At 40.7% G+C, this 22,796-nt stretch overlaps 1 protein-coding gene and 1 long non-coding RNA gene across 2 annotated transcripts; one reads left to right on the top strand and one right to left on the bottom strand.

The window, feature by feature from the left end:
- On the top strand, positions 8,080–22,279 carry LOC109849617 (isoflavone 3'-hydroxylase-like). Its single transcript, XM_020419474.1, has 3 exons — positions 8,080–8,868; positions 8,969–9,296; positions 21,527–22,279. Exons 1-3 carry the CDS (start codon positions 8,276–8,278, stop codon positions 22,133–22,135), a joined length of 1,530 nt encoding a protein of 509 aa, XP_020275063.1. The 5' UTR covers positions 8,080–8,275; the 3' UTR covers positions 22,136–22,279.
- On the bottom strand, positions 15,217–20,803 carry LOC109849618. Its single transcript, XR_002249182.1, has 4 exons — positions 20,716–20,803; positions 19,420–19,493; positions 15,343–15,691; positions 15,217–15,255 (listed from the first exon to the last, which is right to left on the bottom strand). It is a non-coding gene; the product is annotated as an uncharacterized LOC109849618 (long non-coding RNA).

Raw genomic sequence — 22,796 nt, 5'->3', positions numbered from 1 at the left:
GGTGTATCGGCCAAGGCCGAGACACTCCTAGTGTCTCGGGTCCAAGGCAAAGCCCGCAGGTTCCGTTTATGCTGATTTTCACATGTTTTCACCCGTTATTGGCCATTCCGATAAAATCGATGCACGTATTCACACTCCGATGAGTATATGAGTATAAACTATATCTCATTAAACCTTCAACGGGTACATGAGGTTAAGCTGAGTCCCGAAACTCCCAGGAGTACACGAGTATAAACTTGTCCATCATGCTCCAACGCCTTAAGAGCCTAAACTGTGTAGACTCCAGTCAATGTTGGTCAACGCGTTCTGATGAGAGTTAGCCTCAAGTCAATGCCGGTCAACAGGTTATGATAAGAGTCAACATGTAGCCCTAGGTCAACACCAGTCAATGCGTTATGATGAAGGTCAACGCCGGTCAACGTGCTGTAATGAGAGTCAACATATAGCCCTGGGTCAACGCCGATCAACACATAGCCTCAGGTCAACTCCGATCAACACGTTACAATGATAATCAACACGTAGCCTCCGGTCAACGCCGATCAACACGTTATGATGAAAGTCAACGTCAGTCAACGCGTTACAATGATAGTCAACATGAAGCCTTCGGTCAACACCGATCAACGTGATATGATAAAATCAACGCCGGTCAATGTGTAGCCACAAGTTAACACCGGTCAATCCATTGTGATGAAATTCAATGTCGGTCAACGCATTGTGATGAGAGTTAGCCTCAGGTCAACACCGGTCAACGCGTTGCAATGATAGCTAACGCGTAGCCTCTGGTTAACTCCGGTCAACGTATGGCAATGACGGTCAACGTGTAGCCTTCGATCAACTCCAAAGTTCAGATATGAATTTTCAATGAAGATAGTCAGTTCAAAGTCAACGCAATGACACGAGCTAAAACCAACTCATCAGTTTTGATTTAAGACTTCGACAATGGCCAGACGATAAACGCAGCGCTGGGAAAAGTTTAGCTATTCAACAAAGCACTGAATAGACTGGAAATTGAAGAAGACAAGAATCGAAGTCAACTATAGGTCCTTGTACACCGGCTGAAGGTGGGACCTATTACATCCAAAGTATTTTAGGCTCTTCTATAAAAAAACGAGACTGAAACACTTTGGAAGGGATATTTGTAGGCATAAAAAATTACCTATGGGTTCCCATACGCAGCTCAAAATAGAGAGAAGACATCTGAATCAAAAAGGATTATCCGACGTCGACAAGCACATGAAGTGAGTCAACAAACCACACTGAATAGCAGAATAGCGGAATAACGAAGATACTATCCGATAGAGAGTTACTCTTTGCTTACAGAAGACGAATCACTCCTCATGTCTCGTTCTCCCTATATGTGATCCACTTATGGGAGGTTGTAAAACTCCTCGTCAGCTTTCCGACGCATCTTGAATCGCATAATTCCGAGATCGGACTAGAAAAATATAGCAGAAATGACCGAGGCATGCTTGGATAGTGCCCCAGGCCAAGGCCGAGACAGTCCCGCTGTCTAGGCCGGGGGCGAGACAGTATGAATGTCTCCCAAGCCTAAAAATGTTGTTTTGAGGTTGTTTCACCCGTTAACCATCGTGATTCACTGGGATTTTGTTCTAAATGATCTGAAACTATCCTAGAACATAGAAAAGTGGTTGTAACCAAAGATAAGAGGGAATCAGTCGTTCTTATCCGAAAACAAGGCTTCTGAAGCCTATAAATATGGCCCTAGGGCCTTCATTTGCAGAGATCCAGAATTCGAGAGCCTCGGCAAAGCCCTACTGAATTGGAGAGTCAAGAGTCACAAATTTCAGAGAGAAGGAAGAGATCTAGGCGAGTTCATCAGCATAAAGAGGAGTTCGACAGATCCACAGCCCAGTTCTTCCCTTGAGATCGTACTGTTGTTGTGATAAAGCGCTCCATACTCAGATCATTAATCAGCAGTGGATCTCTTGACATAACAACAAGAAGATTCATCCCAGAAGATTCGCGGTTGGGGACCTTGTCCTTCGCAAAGCGGCCTTCGACAAAGATACTCGGCAAGGCAAGCTGACACCGAATTGGGAGGGACCCTATACGATTATGGAAGAGCTTAGGGCCGGCACCTACCGCTTAAGGGCTCCCGATGGACGAATCCTCAGTCATCCATGGAACATTGAATACTTGCGACGGTATTTTCTTTAGAATTCCAACTTAATCTCTAAAATTTTGAAAATTCCTTAAGAAGAATACATGCTTTTGATGCTTAATATATCTGATAAAAAAGGTTTTAGCCAAACTTTTGCGTCATAATGGAAGACCTAGTCAGCTAGGCACCCGACTCCTCAGTCGGTAAAAAGACCTTAGTACCTCCTCAGGGTAAAACCAATGCACAACCCTTCGGCCGACTCCCACAGTCACCTCTCGGCCCTAGGGGAAAATGGAAGACCTAGTCAGCTAGACACCCGACTCCTCAGTCGGTAAAAAGACATTGATACCTCCTCAGGATAAAACCAAGGCACAACCCTTCGGCCAACTCCCACAGTCACCTCTCAGCCCTAGGGGAAAATGGAAGACCTAGTCAGCTAGGCACCCGACTCCTCAGTCTGTAAAAAAACCTTGATACCTCCTCAGGGTAAAACCAAGGCACAACCTTTTGGCCGACTCCCACAGTCACCTCTTGGCCCTAGGGGAAAATGGAAGACCTAGTCAGCTAGGCACCCGACTCCTCAGTCGGTAAAAAGACCTTGGTGTCTCCTCAGGGTAAAACCAAGGCACAACCCTTCGGCCGACTCCCACAGTCACCTCTCAGCCCTAGGGGAAAATGAAAGACCTAGTCAGCTAGGCACCCGACTCCTCAGTCGGTAAAAAGACCTTGGTATCTTCTCAGGATAAAACCAAGGCACAACCCTTCGGCCAACTCCCACAGTCACCTCTCGACCCTAGGGGAAAATGGAAGACCTAGTCAGCTAGGCACCCGACTCCTCAGTCGGTAAAAAGGCATTGGTACCTCCTCAGGGTAAAACGAATGCACAACCCTTCGGCCGGCTCCTACAGTCACCTCTCGGCCCTAGGGGAAAATGGAAGACCTAGTCAGCTAGGCACCCGACTCCTTAGTCGGCAAAGAGACCTTGGTACCTCCTCAGGATAAAACCAAGGTATAACCCTTTGGCCGACTCCCACAGTCACCTCTCGGCATTAGGGGAAAGGTAAGACCTAACTGTTTCTCTTAAGCTTAGGCACCTCAGGGTCAGTTCCCGTATCATCTTTCAATTAAGCAAGAATAAAAATAAAAACAAAAAGAAAAGGGAAAGGGAATTCGAGAGTTTTAAACACTCAAGACGAATTTACTTCTTCACTAACCCCTTACGAAATCGAAAGCACGATTACAATGATTAGAAAAAGATGGGAAGGAAATATAACTAGTTCTCATTTTCTTGACCTCTCGGCCTTCTCCTCCACCAACTGGGACTCCCACTCTTTGTGGAGCATCATGCATGTGAGCGAACCGCTCGAACAACTCCTGCTCCAACAAGGCCCCTCGGAGAAAATAAGCCTTAAGGGCTAAATGCAAACCAATGATTGGCATACTCCTTAAGGCCCGATTGTCCCTTCGCAGGGAGAATTTTTGCACGGCAGTAATGGGGGTCGAAGAGGATCCAAGAATTGAAGTCTCCTTGTCCAGAAAAGCCAAAGGGACAAACTTTTCATCTTTAGAAAGTTCTTGTCTCGGAGAATGGGGACCTAACGGCTCCCCCAATAACATCGCCTTGGCCTTCTCCCATTCTTTAAAGTCTACTTCCGAAATCCGATGAGGGATGGGCCAAGGACCTCTTTCTTTCTCACTAGCATCATAATACTCGACGATCTCCTCTGCTTTGGGCTGGGAGTAGGATGCCGCATGTCCTGCCGTATCCTCTACCAGACCAACTAGCTCTTTGCCTGGTCGACAAGACGACACGGGCTCAGGTGCCAGCTCGGCTGCTTCTATTAGAGCACCGGCAATAGTATCGACCTCCTCTGCCTGGATGACCGATACTTCTTCGAATAGATTTTTGCTCCGGAAATGGGCCAATTTGGATCAACCCAGAAGCCTGAGCCATGACGGGAGGATCACGACATCGAGCGAATGACCTCTTAGGTCTCTTCCCTACTCCTAGCTCAACGGCCAAGTCACCCTTCTGGGACCTCAACTGGGACGCCTCCTCAGGAGCTACGTATCCCCTTTGTCTTTTTGGGGGCCTACTAGCAGGGCCTGGCTTCTCACCTACAGTCCCTACCTCCTGGATTCTGGGAAGAGGAAGTGCCAGCAGCTTTACCTTAGCTAGGTCCGCTTTAGAAGGTGAACCAACCGAAACGTGCGCCACCTGAAGTGACGCCGAATCGAATAGATTGCTCCTCTCACGAGACCTAGTATAGGATCGAATCTTCTCCAGCTGACTTCTCTCTTCGACCTCCAGAGGACCCGATCTCAAGGCGTCTTTGTTTATTTTTTTCTGGCCATGTTGAGCAGGAGAGAATCTCATTTACTCCAGAAACCCAGATAAAATGCTCTTTCCAATCCTTGTTGGAGTCTGGGGCATTAGAAACTAACTTGAAGCCACATGTATAATAAAAGAAGAAATGTTGGTCTTTTTGGTCGACTTGATGCCAACCAACTGCCCAAACAACTTCATGGAAGGCGAGACACCAACTCTGGAACAGGTGACGATGAAAACCATCAGAATTCCCACTGCGTTCGGAGCAAGCTGGGAAGGAGAGATCTCCATAGCCAAACACGCCTCCTTCACAAAGGGATGAAGGGGCAGTCGAAGTCCCTGTTCAAGGTGCGCCACTTATATGGGGACTCTATCAGGACCATGGTGGTAGATTGGGGCCGTCCCTTCTGGGACCGCCAATTTGAAGTCCTGATGGATGTCGTAAAGACTATGAAACCTCTCAAGATTCTCAGCAGAGACCTTCGAGTGGATCGAATGAAGGAGACTGATCCTTTCCTCACTGCGACCACTGATAAAGCTTGATGAAGCCATTAGAAACCTTGATTGGAGAAAGATTGGGGGCTAGAGAAGAAACGTCACGAGACTTAGGGCAAAAGACAAAATGTTTTTTTCTCCCCTTTCTCCAAATAAATTTATAGACCCCCAATCGATAGATGGAACAATCCAAACGACTCTCAATTCGCTGCAATGAACGGCGAAGATTCAATTAAAGAAGAGGAGTAGTTGGATCGGATGAGAATTTCAAACGGCAATATATGGTCTCTTACTTTACAGTTGTCAACATATCTAAACCGTTGGTGCCCTCCTCATCCCACGGCTTAAACCTAGCCTCGGAATTTGAAATGCCGCCGAATGAAATTTTGCCTCCTTTTCTCAAAGAAATCATGATCTGACAAGATAACTTAGGCAGCCTTAATAACGTCTGATGACGTCACGTGTCCAAATGTCCAGTAAGGACACCACTCCACTGTCAGAATCAGCTCTACTCGGTCTCTATTCATTTACTTTTCCCTTGTACCCGTCCACAGCCCATCCAAGCGAAAGGGACTAACTGTTATAGGGTGTCCCCTGTTCCTCACAAACACGTTGTCCTAGGAACAAACTCGGTCGAACCGACCTCGTTCCCTAAAGACGACTCGAAGGGCGGACGCAGTCGGCCCACAGATTGTGACTCAGTAATCACCCGACTCTTCCTCTAAGGCTGACTCAGAACATTATTTCTCAGCCTCATTTTACCAAATATAAACACCATTATGACTCCACGACGGCTGCAGGGTCCCTATGCTGCAGAAATGACCCCACATCGCCTGTCGACAAGCCACGACGGATGCAGGGTCCCTATACTACAGAAGTGACCCCACGTCACCTACTGACAAGCCTCATTAGTTGTTGAGTCCCTGTGTCCCTAAAGTGACCCCCCTCATTCATCAACTGACGCGTGTTAGGCAGAGGGTGACTCAGCCTTCAGCTCACCCCTCCCTATCATCATGAGCCGTCTTCTCACTAAAATGCATGTTCTGCGCTTGGCATCCTCTATAAATAGAGATGATATTCATCCTAAAAAGAGGTTCGAATTCTCTGACTACAAAAATAAGTCATATAGTCGCATATTAAGGATATACCCTATTCTCTGACGGATCCACCTAAGTCCTTTAGCTGACTTGACCATTGGAGTTACCACGGGGGAAACAAGCCCCATACTCCAGTGATTCTTGTATGTGCAGGTGATTTGCCCGCCCCGAGCTCTAAGAACCAGACGTAAAGTCAAAGAAGGAAAGCGGCCCTCCAACCCTCTCGACGATCCATCCCTCTCGACAATCTAGCTACTCTGAAACCCTCATCGACTGTTTGTTCACGAGTATCAACAAAGACCATGCAGAAAAGCATTCTTAACGTCGAGTTGACGGATAACCTAGCTAAAGGAAATAGCCAAAGAGATCACAAGATGAATAATAGTAGATTTGATAACAGGACTACAAGTTTCATGAAAATCAACGTCAGCTTGCTAATGAAAACCCTGAGAAACCAAATGAGCTTTCTACCACTCGATAGAACCATCCGAATTATGTTTAATCTTGTAAACTCATTTACAACCAACCAAATTTTTTTGTTCATCAAACGGAACCAAATGCCACGTGTTATTATTGATAAGTGCATTAAAGTCATCTGCTATTGTGTTTTTCCAAGTTAAATCTTTTGAAGCATGTGTCAAATTAGTTGGTTCAGAGGCAATGAGGGTTGTGTGTAGAGACAAGAGATGAAGCAATTTTATAACACCCGACTTAGATCGAGTCTGCATAGGATGTGAATTTTGTGGGAGAGTGGAAGAAGATGAAGTAGGAAGTACGTTGGCAAGAAGTGGCACCGATGGAGCAGCCCCATTCAATGCACCAGGCGTGGCTGAAGAGATCAGAGGTCAGGATGGACGAGAACAGAGGTGTTAACAAAGTCGAGGTCAAGGAGGATGAAGCCCAGATTAGGGAAGGTGTCGAAGTTGAGATCGAGGTCTCTAAGAAACTCAGCGAAGAGGACGCCATGATTCTAGGGTTTTAAACCTGAAGCTCTGATACCATGTGAGATTATTGATAGAGGAAGAGAGAGAATCTGGTAATAGGGTTCGGCATAACCCTAGCATGAGCCGATAATTGCATATATAGGAAGAGATATTACAGTTTTACATATATACCCTCTATACAATAATCTATTAAAGGTTTAATACAGTTGCACTATTACTTCCCTCCAGCCTTTCAACCATAGTTATAGCCATTATAAAAGTGTGATAGTATCTTCTTTTATTCATTGATGCAGCAAATACGCAAATAATCGACTCACAAATGCTACGCAAACCGGCTTCAGTTACTTGATGAGCCACACCTTCTATGACCAATTCGTTAACATGTTTGAAGTCTCTCAGCCAACATCCTTCAACCTCCATACAGTCTATAATACCATAACCAGAATCTATAGAGAACCACAATCAGCTATAAATTTACCGACTTATCAATTAAGATAAAGTTAACAGATTAATTACCCCTTGGATACATTGAGAATATCATCGAGCAAGTCCTCTCCATTGATGCATAGTATGTTGGTTGCATTTTGGCTGAGTCTCTAGCTCATTCAAAAAACCTGTCAAGTATGAAGTAATTGATAGAACTACGCATGCAAATTCTACCTGACTACTGTCTGTAAACTTCCCTCCAAATATGCCATAAGCGATACGCACATATTCATTTGGCTGCATACCATGTTTTCTTGTATGAATGTTTCATCCCCCCCCCCTCCCCCCCCCCATTCACTACAAGTGTCAATCTTTGTAGATGTAGATATCAGATCTCACGCGGCTGCATCTCTTCTTGGATTTGAATCACATAAGCAAAGGCCACTTCTGTCTTGATGTGAAGAGACACCTGTGAAATTGTAACAAAGCTTTCAAATAATGTAAAATTTCCTATCCTGAAGTTGGGGGCATCACTCAATAGCCAATCTCTCTTTCTCAAGCGTTATCCCCAAGCATCAGATGCAACAAAACAAAAAGGCATCTCACCAGAGTCGGTGTCAACTAGACCCCACTAATTCTCTCCATCTCCGCTTCTAAAAGTTAACCATGACTTAAACCTTCTGTATTGCTAGGAAAATTCAACATCCAATTCCAAAAACTCTCTCCAAGAAGTTGCAAAAACTTAATCCTAATGCCTATCAAACATACCACAATCCAAGACAAAAGACAAAGAAAACTCGTCCCTAGTTTCCAATTCCAAACCCCATAAAAGATACCACAATTACTCACTGAAGCGAGCATCATGGAAACCTTCCAACCTGCGGCTCCTCTCTTTCTCTTCACTACCATCCTCCTCATAATCCTAACCTGCTTTCTAGGAACCCGAACACGAACCCGGCCCAAAAACCTGCCTCCCACTCCTCTCTCCTTTCCTATCCTAGGCCATCTCCATCTCATAAAGAAACCAATCCACCACTCGCTCTCTCGTCTCTCTTCGCGCTACGGCCCTATCCTCTCCCTTCGTTTCGGGTCCCGCCCAGTTCTCCTCATCTCCTCTTCTTCCCTCGCCGAGGAGTGTTTTTCCAAGAATGACATCATCTTTGCCAACCGGCCTCGCCTTCTCGCAGGAAAACACTTGGGCTATAACTATACTACTCTCACTTGGGCATCCTACGGGCAACACTGGCGAAACTTGAGGAGGATTTCCGCCGTCGAGATATTTTCTTCAGCTCGGCTGAACTCATTTACAGAGTTGCGAAGAGAAGAAGTGAAGGCCATGGTTGAGGGATTGGTTAGAGACTGTGAAGAAGGCCAGGGGTATACGATGGTGGAGATGAAGCCAAGGTTGTTTGAATTGGTGTTGAACGTGATGATGGCGATGGTTACAGGAAAGAGGTATCGGTAACTATATCATATTTAGGCTATTTATTATTATTATTATTATTATTATTATTATTGTAATATTTGAATTTTCACTATGCAAAGTGTTTAATAGGTGCTGCGAGGTAGAAAAGGCTAAGATGCTAAGAGAGATGGTGGAGGAGACATTTGAAGTGAGCGGGGCAGCAAATCTTGCAGACTTCTTTCCGGCGCTTCGGATGGGGGAGAAGAAGCTGCTGAGGTTGCACAAGAAGAGAGATGCATTTGCGCAAGCTCTGCTTGATGAGCATAGGAAGAATAATGATGTTGATAATGATCGTAAGGGACAAGAAGGTGGAGGAGGGAGAGAGGGGAAGAAAACTAGTGTTATCGACGCGATGCTGTCACTGCAAAGAAATGAGCCTGAAAATTATGCTGAAGACATTATCAAGGGGACAATTTCGGTGAGATGTAGCCTTGTTATACTCTACAAAAGTCCATGCATATTTTGGTTATCTGAGTATATAACTTGAACATACATATACAGATTGAGCATGAGCATAAATATAGATTCTCACTGTTGGCAGGGAACACATGAGAGAACAAAAACCCAACTTCCCTCTTCTCTACACATTGGGTGTAGTTACATGATTTCACGAAGAAACCTCTCCAGTAGTGAACACTTTTGCGTCTGCTTCTCCTAGTATCTTGAGGAACATGTGATCATCCCTCATAAACACTCCTGCATATATAATTAAACAAGACAGAAGCCATCTTTATATCATAGGCACAAATACATTGAAATCTCTTGAAATCATATCAGTCTATGGCCAAATCTAGGTTATGTTCTTATTTTACTGTTTGAGTCTTGGGCATTCGGAATTCTGGTTGCCGGTCGTAGTTAACAGTTACACACCGAAGTTGCGTACACACTTGCGTACATAATTAATGTCCTAAGGAACTTCTTTTACTAATTCTTCTAGAAATTTTGGGCTTAAATCTATATTATATCTCACGAATGCCAGTAATAATAAATTGCTAAATTAATTACTTAGAAACTTTGGGAAAACTTGGAATTATTCATATTACAATTTATAGGTGTTCAAGGTAAAATATTCTGACAATGTGCTTATATATTTGTAAATAATTTTTTTCCCTATGAATGTTTCAGTATTGTAAAAAAACAGGACTGTTTCAAGTTTAATAATCCTAAACTAATTTGGATATCTCTTTACGGTAACAAGTTCAAAATCATTAAACATGAAAATTCTCATGATTTTTAATGAACATGCTACCCTTTCACTCAACCACAAATCTCAATTTCATAACCGCTTCATGTAAGGACATGGTATGGTAGGTCTTTCTCTACACGGCTTTTTTTAGTTATTACATTTTTTTATTTTGGATCAGAGTTTACAGCCCTTTTCAGATACCGTTACGATTTTTCTTTTTTGGGTCATTACTCACAAGTTGGAATCAGATCAAGCATTTTGAATTTTTGTCTGGTCGAAACTGAGTCACGCAGCTAAACAGAACATTCTGGCATAAACCTTTAGTTTGATTTCAGCAAATTAGGAATTTCAACTGATGGAAATCCCTTTGTACCGTGGCCGAAAACTCTAATGTGCCACTCTTAATTTATGATGTAATAGGAGTACTCCAGTTGACTGGAAATTACCTTTCCTTACTACCGGTAACCTGCAGGGAATTAGTTATACTTCTGTAAGATTTTCTTAGAGCTTGATCTCAGTTCTTTTTCAGTTTTAAAGATGTGTTTTCCATGTATCCACCTTTTTCTTCAGGTATTAGATTTTACGTTTAGATTATGTTTATTGCACTTTTTTGACAGTTTCTTTTCTTTTTGAATCGAGTATTATCAGAACAGGACTGAAAAATATTGGGTTTGGTAGTGGAGAATCACTACTTGGAACTGAGATAAGATGGATAAAAATAAAAATGTTTTGGTCTGAATTCCTATACTTAATTTCAGAAAATTAGGCCTTTTGGTAAGCGGACAGCAATCCATGCTTTGGCCAGAACCTCTCCATCACAAGTCTTAATTTAAGATGCAACAATGGTATTCAGTTGATTCCTTGCTAGTTAAAATGAATTGTAGTGAAATATTTTTGATACGCCAGTACTACAAATTATATATATATCATTCACATCATTGTCTCAAATAGAAGGGACTAGTACCTACGTTCATTTGAATCATGGGACATTACAAACTTACCAAGGGAATAGATGCGAGAACATCAAAATACCGAGGGTGTCTTAGTAAACATAACTGAAATTATTCCTTGAGACTGAAAAAAAGAAGGGGAATATAGTGAAATTAACCGTTAGAATTATATAGATCAACAAACACAGAATCTAATATCTTTAGGCTATTGTTTGTTGGAAAATTTACTGTAAAAGAAATAATGAAAGAAAAATTTGACTTGTATTCCTCTCAAAATTAATTACAATTTGGATTCCGATTACAAAAGAGAGGAGAATGAATTTGATTCTCCCCTTTGTTTAATTCTGGGTTCTTCACGGTGGCGATGAGATGCCTCCCTCGAATGCTCGCGTCGAGTTTGCTTCTCGTTGACGATCCGAACGTCTTGATTCACTGGAACGATGTCTTCTCCTCACGATTTGACGCTGTGGAGAACTTGCGTGGCAAGTTTTGAAATAACTCTTGACGAGTTGATAACTCTGAACGAGTTTTAGAAGAACTCGTAGAGTAAGTTTTGAACTCTGATCGAGTTGATAACTCTGACGAGTTTTAGAAGAACTTGCAGAGCAAGTTTTGAACTCTGATCGAGTTGATAACTCTGAACGAGTTTGAACTCTTGAAAAAAGAGTTGATTTGAACCGAAAGTTCGGTTAATAAGCCAAGGAAGAAGCTCCTGTTGCTGGTCTCCAAAACTCCTTGTTGCTGCAGAACGCGGCAAGATGCTCGATCAAGGATCCCCAAAAAGTCAGCTCCCCCCCCCCTCAAAAAAAAAAGAGGATCTGAACTCAGTTGAGTTTTGAGGTATTTATAGGGGGTTAAGGGTATAACCGCCCCCTTAAATATCTCCTTAATGAGGGTTTAATGGGGTCTAACTGCTCCCCATAAATCTCTCCATGATAGGGTAGTGATCCCCTAAAATCTTGGGGAGAAAACGGTTCTGGAACCGTTCAAATCGTGCTTGAACGAGTTAAACGCTGAAAACAGCGTTCTGGGCTCGAACTGTGCGTTTCTGGACCTGAAACGCACAGTTGAGGCTGAAAACGCACAGCTGGGGCTGAAAACGCACATATGAGGCTGAAAACGCACAGCTGGGCCCGTAAACGCACAGTTAAGGCTGAAAACGCACAGCTGGAGCTGAAAACGCACAGCTGGGCCTGTAAACGCACAGTTAAGGCTGAAAACGCACAGCTGGAGCTGAAAACGCACAGCTGGGCCTGTAAACGCACAGTTAAGGCTGAAAACGCACAGCTCGCACAGTTGAGCCCATAAACGCACAGTTGGCCTGTAAACGCACAGTTGGCCTGTTTCAGGCTAAAAACGCACAGTTGAGCCCATAAACGCACAGTTGAGCCGTAAACGCACAGTTGGCCTGTAAACGCACAGTTGGCCTGTTTCAGGCTAAAAACGCACAGTTGAGCCCATAAACGCACAGTTGGCCTGTAAACGCACAGTTGGCCTGTTTCAGGCTAAAAACGCACAGTTGAGCCCATAAACGCACAATTGGCCTGTAAACGCACAGTTGGCCTGTTTAAAGGCTGAAAACGCACAGTTGTGCTGTTTTAAAGATTAACTCTGCGTTTCTAGATTGAAAACGCAGAGTTGAGCCTGTTTAAAGGCTGAAAACGCACAGTTGTGCTGTTTTAAAGATTAACTCTGCGTTTCTAGATTGAAAACGCAGAGTTGAGCCTGTTTAAAGGCTGAAAACGCACAGTTGTGCTGTTTTAAAGATTAACTCTGCGTTTCTAGATTGAAAACGCAGAGTTGAGCCTGTTTAAAGGCTGAAAACGCACAGTTGTGCTGTTTTAGCGATTAACTCTGCGTTTTGATGTTGAAAACGCAGAGTTGAGCATGTGCGCTTTGACTCTGTAATGCAGAGGCGAACCTTAGGCGGGCTTGGCGGGCTTCAGGCTAAGTCCAATGTTCTGATGAAGTCCAGTCTTGCAGACGGACCTCAGAACATAATTTGCTGCGAAGAACAGGTCATAACTTTCAAACCGTAAGTCGGAATTAGACGAATTATATATGAAAATCGGCTATCTCGACGAGACGGGGCCATCCGAACCGAGCCGAAGGCTTCGGTTCGCTTCCTCCGTTTTGCCAAATTCCTTACGGTTTGAGAGATATCTGCATTTTAATATGAAGAGACCGTCAATTTGTAGTCTCTTTTGCTAGAGCTTTGCACAGATCGTCCTCTTGTAATCTTCGTCTTGGCTCCTTGAAAATATGAGAGTCGTCAGATTGTAACTCCCGATGTTGATTGTGAATGATGTTGAATTGGGGCCTTCATTAGTTGTTGTGAAGGTCGTCAGATTGTAACCTTCTACGTGAAAGTCCTCAAATTGTAGCCTTCTGGAAGTCGTCAGATTGTAACTTCCGTCATCGGTGTTTGATGGGGGATTAACTATCTATTGTGATTTTTAGACAGCCTACAGCTATGTTTGGGAATGTTGATTTGGATTTGGGAAGTTGATTTAAAATCATGGAATTTCAAATCTAGAATTTGAAATCCATGATTTGATAAAATCTTTTGTTTGGATGTCATCACTAAATGCAAGGATTTGAAATCACAGATTTAAAATCTGATGTTTGGATGCACTTTATTATACATGAATTTGGATTTGAAATTGGTGTTTTAAAAAATTTTATGCTCTCTCTTAACTCCTTAATAATTTATGCTCTCCTACTCCACGCTAAAGCTGAAAATCACCGCAAGTCATTTCATTCCAGCTCCTGTTGGAACATTTTTCAACGTCACACGTTACCAAGTCATTTCGGTTTCATAATTTTATAATAATAAGAAACCAGAACTCCGCAATCACAATCAGAAAAGATATTCAGAAATATTAAATCACTCGAAGAAACATCAACAGCAAGCAACAAAATAACCAACCCACATTTCTGCTCAAGGCCAACGGTTAAAAACGAGTTTGATAAATAACCAACCCACATTTCTGCTCAAGGCCAACAGTTAAAAACGAGTTTGATAAATAAAAAACTTCAACATGCTACAAAATTTGCTCACTAGGAAGTTCCAATCATCACCAAACTTGTGTCCTCGGAAAAGAAAACATAATTCCAGCAAAGCGAAAATATTATAAGTACTGAATAACAACATAATCAGATGAAGTTTCAGAAAATGCTAAAGTTCAACGGTGCAGGTTGATCAACCATCTACTACCAAGCTTCAAAGATCTTGGACGGTCAAACCTGCAGAAGAATAAAAGCCGATAAGCCCGGTATAGCCAGTATCACCAATATAAGCTCATAATCTATTTAAAATTTAGGTAAAATAACTTCGGGTAGGTAACTAAAAGAATGTTAAGAAACATTTAACCTAAGCATTTATAGTATTACTAAGAAATTACGAAACCAGAAACATTAACAGCAGAATGTAACCAACTCACAAGTCAGCTATGAAAATACAGGTATTTAGGTCAAACCAACATTAACAGCAGAATGTAACCAACTCACAAGTCATCTATTTAAAATTTAGGTCAAACCTGCAGAAGAATAAAAGCCGATAAGCCCCGTAGCCAGCATCACTCACTCTAAAAGTCACAACTATAAGTTTGCATCCTAACATAAATGACAAAATAATGAGAGTTAAAATATGCCTAAAAAAGAAAAAGAAATCCAAGAGAGAACTTACTCGAATGGGTTCAAAGATTTGGGGGTTCTTGCCATCCAACTAGAAGCTACTCCTTAAGAATAAAGAGAATAAAATCTCTTTTTTCATCATCAGGAAGTGACTTCAACAAATAAAATTTTTCCGGGTTGCTATCCATTAGCTTCTCAAATGCCTTGAACACTTGAATGCGACTTAAGTTGGGTATTTTTGAGACCACGTGATGAATCTCCTCACCGGTTGGTGGTTTTCTTACTACTTCCTTCTTTCTCTCATTAAAATACTCAGTCACAGAAGCTGCCATCACTGCAAGTGAATCAACCAATTTATCCCCCTTCTTTTGTTTCTTTGAACTTGTCTCACCACTAGTTGATGTTCCAGGAAGATGTTTCCTTGAAGAGCTTCCATCTTCGTTTGTTTCAGATTGTGCCACAGATTCATCATGTTGCATTGTGTTAGCAGCCTCTTCAAAAGTTTCTGCACCTTCACCGTTGGCTCTATCTTTTGCACATAACACCATAATATCATCCTAATTTTTAATCAAACGATTCTGGTAGCCTTTTGCATCTGGATTAGCCTGCAATATAAGAACATTCACAAATATTTTTTAGATATATGCAACAAACTAATAATTCAAATTAATAAATATAAAGTGCAATATTACCGTAACATAGTCGTTCCATACTTTTTGCTCACTAGCGGGTATAATCACCATTTTCTTCTCATCATCCCACCACGTCAAACCACTTTTATTTTTAATGTCATAGATAACATTATAATGGGTTTTCCAAATTTTGAGTCGATTTTTCACGTTATCTTTGTTCAAGTTGCTATTAAATGATTTTAATGCATCAACCGCAACTTGATACACTTGAGGCTTCCAAGTACCATCGACTTTTAATCCTTGGTTCATTTGATCATACAACACATTGGCTAAAGCTGCGTCCATATCACGATTCCACACAACATATGATCTTGAATGAGATGCAATTTGTTTCCCTTTCTTTGTCATCCTAATACATACCAAAGTGAATGACACAGAATTAGTAATAAAGCACAAAGGTTGATTAATAATGAACCTTCGACATTGTAGAATGAAGGCACGAGAAAAAGGTGATGGCTACAAGTGAGAAAGTATCCTGGAGCGAAAAAAATTTTAAATCTTAATCGTGCAAAAGATATATGTATGCAACGTAGGTCTTTAATACAACCATAGTCTGCAATTAACCCATATACCTGGAGGTATACCTGGAGTACCAGAAACTGATACAGTGATCTTCTAGGCCTTGATTCAGGATTGGTAGATGTAATGGATTCTAGTCTTCCTCTCTTTTAACAATATAGACATAACATTACTTTACTTCAGCTTAGAACAACTTAATGATGGTACCAAGTAACATACAAATAGATCAATGACCTGCATACAAATAGATCAATTGAAATGATCACATCCAATTGCCACCTGCATTACAATCACAATTACAACCAAGCGAACAAACTCTAGCCACAATTGAACTTCTAAAATCTTGATTCTGACATATATAATCTAAGTTAACACTCAGATTACTAAGTATATATTCACCTGAATCCATCTCCGTGTCTAAAAGGGTTATCTAGAATTGAGTCTGTTTATACTCAGAATTGAGTTGACAACTTTATCATCACATGGTCATGCGAGAACTAGATCCTGTTGTCTAATGCTGAACTTAACAAATGACATGACGGCGAGGTCATGCAGAGGAGATGACAAAGAAGACTAATTACCATCAATGTGTTATGTATCAAAAAGTTAATACATAATTCTGAAGTACAAAAGCTAAGAGTAAATTCTTAATAATAATAATAACACTGCATATATAAAAATCTCACATTTGCATAAACAGAAACTACACTGCATATATAAAAATCTCACAACCACTCATCATCTTCTTCATACTCGTCACCCTCATTTCCATCTTGTAGCTAAATTATCTTAAAGTCGGTATTCATCCCACATTTGCATAGCTAAATTATCTCTAAAGTTGCTCCATTCATCTGTAACTCTCACAGTGGTGATACGCTCATCATCTACATTCTCAATTTCTAAAACAGGAGAATCTTCTAATTCTCGATCCACATCATTCAACAAGTCGTCTTCATTCATCTCTTCACGTAAAAAGTTGTGAAGAATACAACATGCATTAATGATCCTAATTTGAGTCTTAACACTATAAAAGCTAGCTGTCCGTAATATAGCCCATCGCTTTTTTAGCAATCCGAATGCTCTCTTAATTGTGTTTCTAGCAGAGGAATGACGTTGGTTAAATAACTCCTTGTAGTTTCTTGGACCATTTTCTCTCCAAGACTTTATATGATAGCGAGTCCCTCGATAAGGTGCCAAAAACCCCGGCCCATTTGTATACCCAGCATCCACAAGAAAGTATTTATCTACAAAATCAAAATCTTCAGTCACAACAATGTAAAAACTAGGAAGCAATACATATATAATAATTAAAAAATATATATTCCTACTTGAGGGAAGTTTCAAGCCATTGGGCCGACGCAAAACACGAGAATCTGAAGGTGAACCCTCCCAACTAGGTAGCACATATGAAAATCTCAAATTAAATTGGCATCACAAACACCAAGTACATTTGTACTGTTCTCTCCTTTTCTATTTCGATATCTACTTTGATCTTCCAAAGGAATAGTTAATTGGATATGAGTCCCATCAAGTGCCCCGATAGCATCCTAAAATTGCACAACCTTACAATTAGTTCTATTAAACAAAAGTACTAAACATGAAAACCTTAATAAAAGAAGTCATAGTTACCTCAAACCATTTCCACTTCTCTATGTCTCTCTCATTAGGATTTGTATATTCTTGTTTAATATAGAGGCTTCCTATCTTCATGACTGCTTGAAGTACTTTGTGGAACTGCCGACTAATTGTTTCATTTGAACGATAAAAATCTGTCTTGTTTGTCCTATTTTTTACATTATGAGCTAAAATATGCAAAAACATAGCGACAATTTCTTCAATCGTGACATTTCTTGATGCTACTAATCCCCCTCTAGTACATAGAACATCACATAACCTCTTAAACGCTTGAGGATTCATCCTTAGTTGTTCAACACAGTTATTTGCATTGCAAATAAGATTTCGAATCCAAGACTTTCTAAGGTATGTCCTTTCATCCTCTTCTTCGTGTGTTCTTGAACTCTCCTTCAACATGTGCTTTGTATAGTACCAAGCACCAATGGCAGCAACTATAAAACTGACCACTACCATAATAATGTCATCATCCTCTCTCCTCTCAAATTCTTCCCTTGTACGTTTAAGTTGGATCCTTGAATCCCTTTCATCATTTACCATTTTTAACCTATCACATTAAAAGTTGAACATGCAAGCAGATTACGCATATATCCTGAATATATATTTAGCAAGATGCAAATTTAATGCAATCCTAAGAAAAAACAACTCAAGACATAGAAATCTTAACAACAACAGATAAAGCACTGTACAAATATTATTGGCCATAATTTATCTTGAGAACTCCTAAATATAGATTATAATTGATAACAAATGGTAGTACTTTTAACTCCAGCTAGGGAGTTGAGCATGCATGATGGTTTCATACTAGTAACTATCAGATAAGAAGAATTTGTGGTCAATTTGCCATTTTTGGGTAAATTTCATATAACCCCCTCACCTATATATGCTTCATGATGATAGCAGATATATTAATTAAATTGGGCATAAATTAGACCTTACCCACAAGTTAAACATGATATATAGATATTATTCTTTCATATGATTGATCATGCAGGATACCAAATCCAAAAAGTAGATTGAAACATGCACATATGCACAGATTAACAAAGTGCCAAGCAAGGAGTAGGATCATTTGACCATAACTGTATATGCATATTCGATCATCATGAATGCCACAGCAAATGGATATTATAACTTTGCAAAAAGGAAACAATCTTGGTAATAACAATATTTTGTCAATATTTTGTCTCTTCCGTGTTGACAAGCAGACAACAATGACATGGTTAAGTACATAATTAAGTTTCCATAGTTATATCTTGTATATGTGCATGTAAATTGGTACCTCTTGAAGCTAATAACATTATAGGCCAATAGGATAATTTGCATAATAACATTATAAGCTAATAACATAATTAAGTTTCCATTTACATGCACACATACATGGTATAATTTGCATAATAATTGGGCATAAAGGTTTTCTAAACAAAGTCTTTAAACTGCTACCATTATAGGCTGTCATTTATATGAGTGACAACGATTATTAATTCTTTAGCCAGTGCCTAAGATTTCAATAGAACGCAACTTTAACCATTCTAGTCCTGACTCCTGTCATCAGAAATTTTCTTTAACATGATTACTATTTCTGACAGTTATTATAATCATAAAAATAAAATGCAGCAGTCTAAAGAACCAGACCAATCTGACCTTCAAATTACAGCAAGATGCACGATGCTTACAAACTAGATGCATTACAAAATTAACATCACATGAGAGAACATGTTCTCTTTACTGAAATCTTTAACAAAAAATGCTATTCAATCGCATGAGATCGAACCATTAATTCAAGCAAAGCTGAAGCATATCACACTATAGCCCTGTAGTACTTATAAATTATAAGATGGTCCATGACAATGATTAAAGTATATATGAGATGACAAGATGAGAGTTGAACTGAACATAACAAACTTAAAATAACAGTAAAATTACCTGCAATTGTTGACGGATGAGAAGGCAATCAGAAGAGCTTGAAGAAGTGCTCAATTTGCGGCTTGGAGTTCTTACTAAAAAGAAAAAAGCACACAAACCAGAGTTAGCAGAAAACGAAATAACTCATTGATATCAGGCATCCTCACTACATGAATTAAATTAAAGGAAGGTCATGGCAATAAATCAACTAGCTTTTCACATATGTTAGAGATCTAGCATAGTATCTTTGAAGAGATCCAGCATGACATCTCCCTCTTAATCTCACATTTGCACAATAAGTTTCATGTTCTAAATATGAAGTAAATGGACAGTTCATTGCTTTAAATGGATATTATTGCTTTAAATGGACAACAACAACAGTCACTTTTTGCAATTATACATATTATGAGCCATTATAATCCAATGATTGCTTGTAATCATTCACCAACTAGTTTTTTTTTTTTTTACTTTCTAATTTTCCACATAAGAACAAGCTAATGATCATAGATGGATTACGTATTTGATTTGATATCTAAATTAATACTGTACTTCATCAAGTCATGTCCGAACCTAGAATTTCTTTTCGAACAAATGCATCAACACAATATTAGTTGACTGGAGAACAGAAATATCACTTGGTTAAGATATTAGTCCTAACATTTGTTATTTCTCAAGAAACAAACACAGATCTAGACTAAATTATGTTAATTTAAAAGTCAGTCTGTGTGAAAACAAGTATTGGATGACATTAATATACAATGCATCCTTCAATTTGCCCACAGACCCAAAATGCCAACACATCACCCACCAATAGTTACACCTTTGTCTCCCCCCAAAGAAATACATATGACCACAAAACTCACACATAAGCTGTAAACAAACCAAAATCTCGCGGCTAGTAAAAATGCATCGATCGAGGATGTATCCCTTCCATTAAAATGATCACCAAATAAATACAAGAGGGACCAAGCCCACGTTTACATCACACAATCACCCTCCCTTAGATAATATCAATAGACTATATATGGGCAAATTGAACCAATCTAATCAACCATGCATCATAACAACTAGGGACCCAGCACTGGAAGTAAAAAAAAAACAGTATGAGAACACACTCAGATACCCCAAACAAAGGAATCCCACATCCTCAGATCCCAAAAACCAACCAAAAAAAATTTAGGTTTGAGATGGAGAAAACTAGCTACAAAAGAGAAAAGCCAAAGTCAGATCAGATCTAGGTTTCGATGGAAGGGGGAGAGAGAGGAGTAAAGGGGGAGACCAAAACCGAGAGAGAAGAAAGGGAGAGAGGAGAGGTACCTGCGATGGATCGAGATCGAGATCGAGATCGAGCTTTGAGATGGAGATCGAGATCCAGTCGGGCTTTGAGATGGAGATCGAGCTTTGAGATGGAGATCGAGCTTTGAGATGGAGATGGAGATCGAGATCGAGATGGAGATGGAGATCGAGATCCAGGCATGAGAGAGGAGAAAAAGAGGAGTCGGGCGGCGTGAGAGAGGAGAAAAAGAGGAGTCGGGTTTTGAGGGGTTGGATTTCGTGGGTGAGGATTTGGCAAATACAAGTATTGTGCCCAAATTTGAAATCCATACTTTTTGGGCTTTTCAAATCCATTGTATAAAATGACTTGATTTAAAATCATGGTTCAAAGTTGAGCCCAAACATAAAATTTGGATTTGAAATACCCAGAATTTCAAATCCAAGCCCAAATCAACATTCCCAAACATAGCCTTAGTAAATTCCTAGCGTGTCCTCACAGTAGAACAGGTATTGCTTTATACTTATTACTGAACCAGGACAACAATATCTTCTAGTTAACCAAATGAAATCATATCTCGTAAGCTTTGAAAGATCTCGTAAGTTACAATAGCTTAAATACATGTTATCTAGAAAATCAAGCACAATGTACAAAATTGTGTTACTATATAATAAAATGTTCATAAAAAGCATTGAACTACTTGTAATAACACGTCCTTATACTCCTCGTGGAAGACGTTTTATGCTTAATCATCACTTTTATTTCATAAACACAATCATAGTGCTTAATATTACATTATTATATAATATCTCGCAATTTAACAATTACCTTAACATGTTCAAACATCGCATGCAGACTTTGCTGGCAGCGGGCACCGACACTTCAATGGTGACAATAGAATGGGCAATGTCTCTCCTGCTCAACCACCCCCACATCATCTCCAAACTCCGAGCTGAGCTCGACTTCATTGTTGGCAACCACCGCATTGTATCCGAATCCGACCTCCCCAGCCTCCCGTATCTCCGCTGCATTATCGACGAGACGCTCCGCCTACACCCTCCAGCTCCCATCATCCCCTCCCACGAGTCTTCTGACGACTGCAACGTCGGAGGATTCCACGTGCCGGGAGGCACTATGTTGCTCGTCAATGCGTGGGCGATACATCGAGATAAACAGAGGTGGAAGGATCCAAACAGTTTCAAGCCGGATAGATTTATGGGAGGTGCGGGGAGAGAGGGGTGGATGCCGTTTGGGATGGGGAGGAGAGGGTGTCCTGGTGAAGGGATGGCCATGAGGGTCGTAGGATTGGCTGTTGGAGCCTTAGTTCAGTGTTTTGAGTGGGATACAGGGAGTAAGGAGGTTGATTTGGGTGAAGGTGTTGGGCTCGTTGTGCACAAGTCTCAGCCACTGGAAGCTTTGTGCAGGCCTCGTGGATTCTTGAGGAAAGCATTAGAGTATGCCTGATCTCTGAGCAATCAGTAGATTGCATGTTTGAGTCTTAGCATTTTCCTGCTTAACTTCGCCCATGTACTGCTTAGTGCTTGGTTTGGTTCTCTTGTTGGATGAATTTCAGTAGAACAATTTTCAATGGTTTTATTTCCTGTTCTTCTTTTGTTTAGTAGAAAATTCCTCACCATGATCCTATGAAATATTCTTTGACTTTGATGTCGCGCGCCTATGCGGAAGCGTTGCACGCACACACAACGAACTTGAGATCACGGAAGAAGAAAGCCACACACTTGCACAAACCAAGCCAATTACGACAAATCAAACCAAACACAGAGATATACGTGGTTCGGCAACTTGCCTACGTCCACGGGGAGAGGATGGGGAGATTTCACTATATGGAGGAGAAATACAACGGGTTACAACTCACAAAATCACTCAAATATAACCCTAACCAAAGCTCTCAACTCCCTTACAATATCTCCCTCTCAAAGTGCTCAAAACAATGCTAATTCTCTCTTTTTCTCTCCTTAAGAAACCCTAAAAAACGTGGTCCTATTTATAATAAAACACAATCCCAAACAAAGGAAGATTCTCATACAAAGGAGGATTCTAAAAACGAGTCTGCCACATCCTGCACCATGGGTGTGGCAGAGGGTGTGGTGCAGGGCAGATTCTG

The sequence above is a fragment of the Asparagus officinalis genome, chromosome 7, assembly GCF_001876935.1.
Source record: "Asparagus officinalis chromosome 7, Aspof.V1, whole genome shotgun sequence".
Classification (NCBI taxonomy): Eukaryota; Viridiplantae; Streptophyta; class Magnoliopsida; order Asparagales; family Asparagaceae; genus Asparagus; species Asparagus officinalis.
Note: the sequence above shows the minus strand (reverse complement) of the source record. Positions and strands in the feature narration are given on the sequence as shown.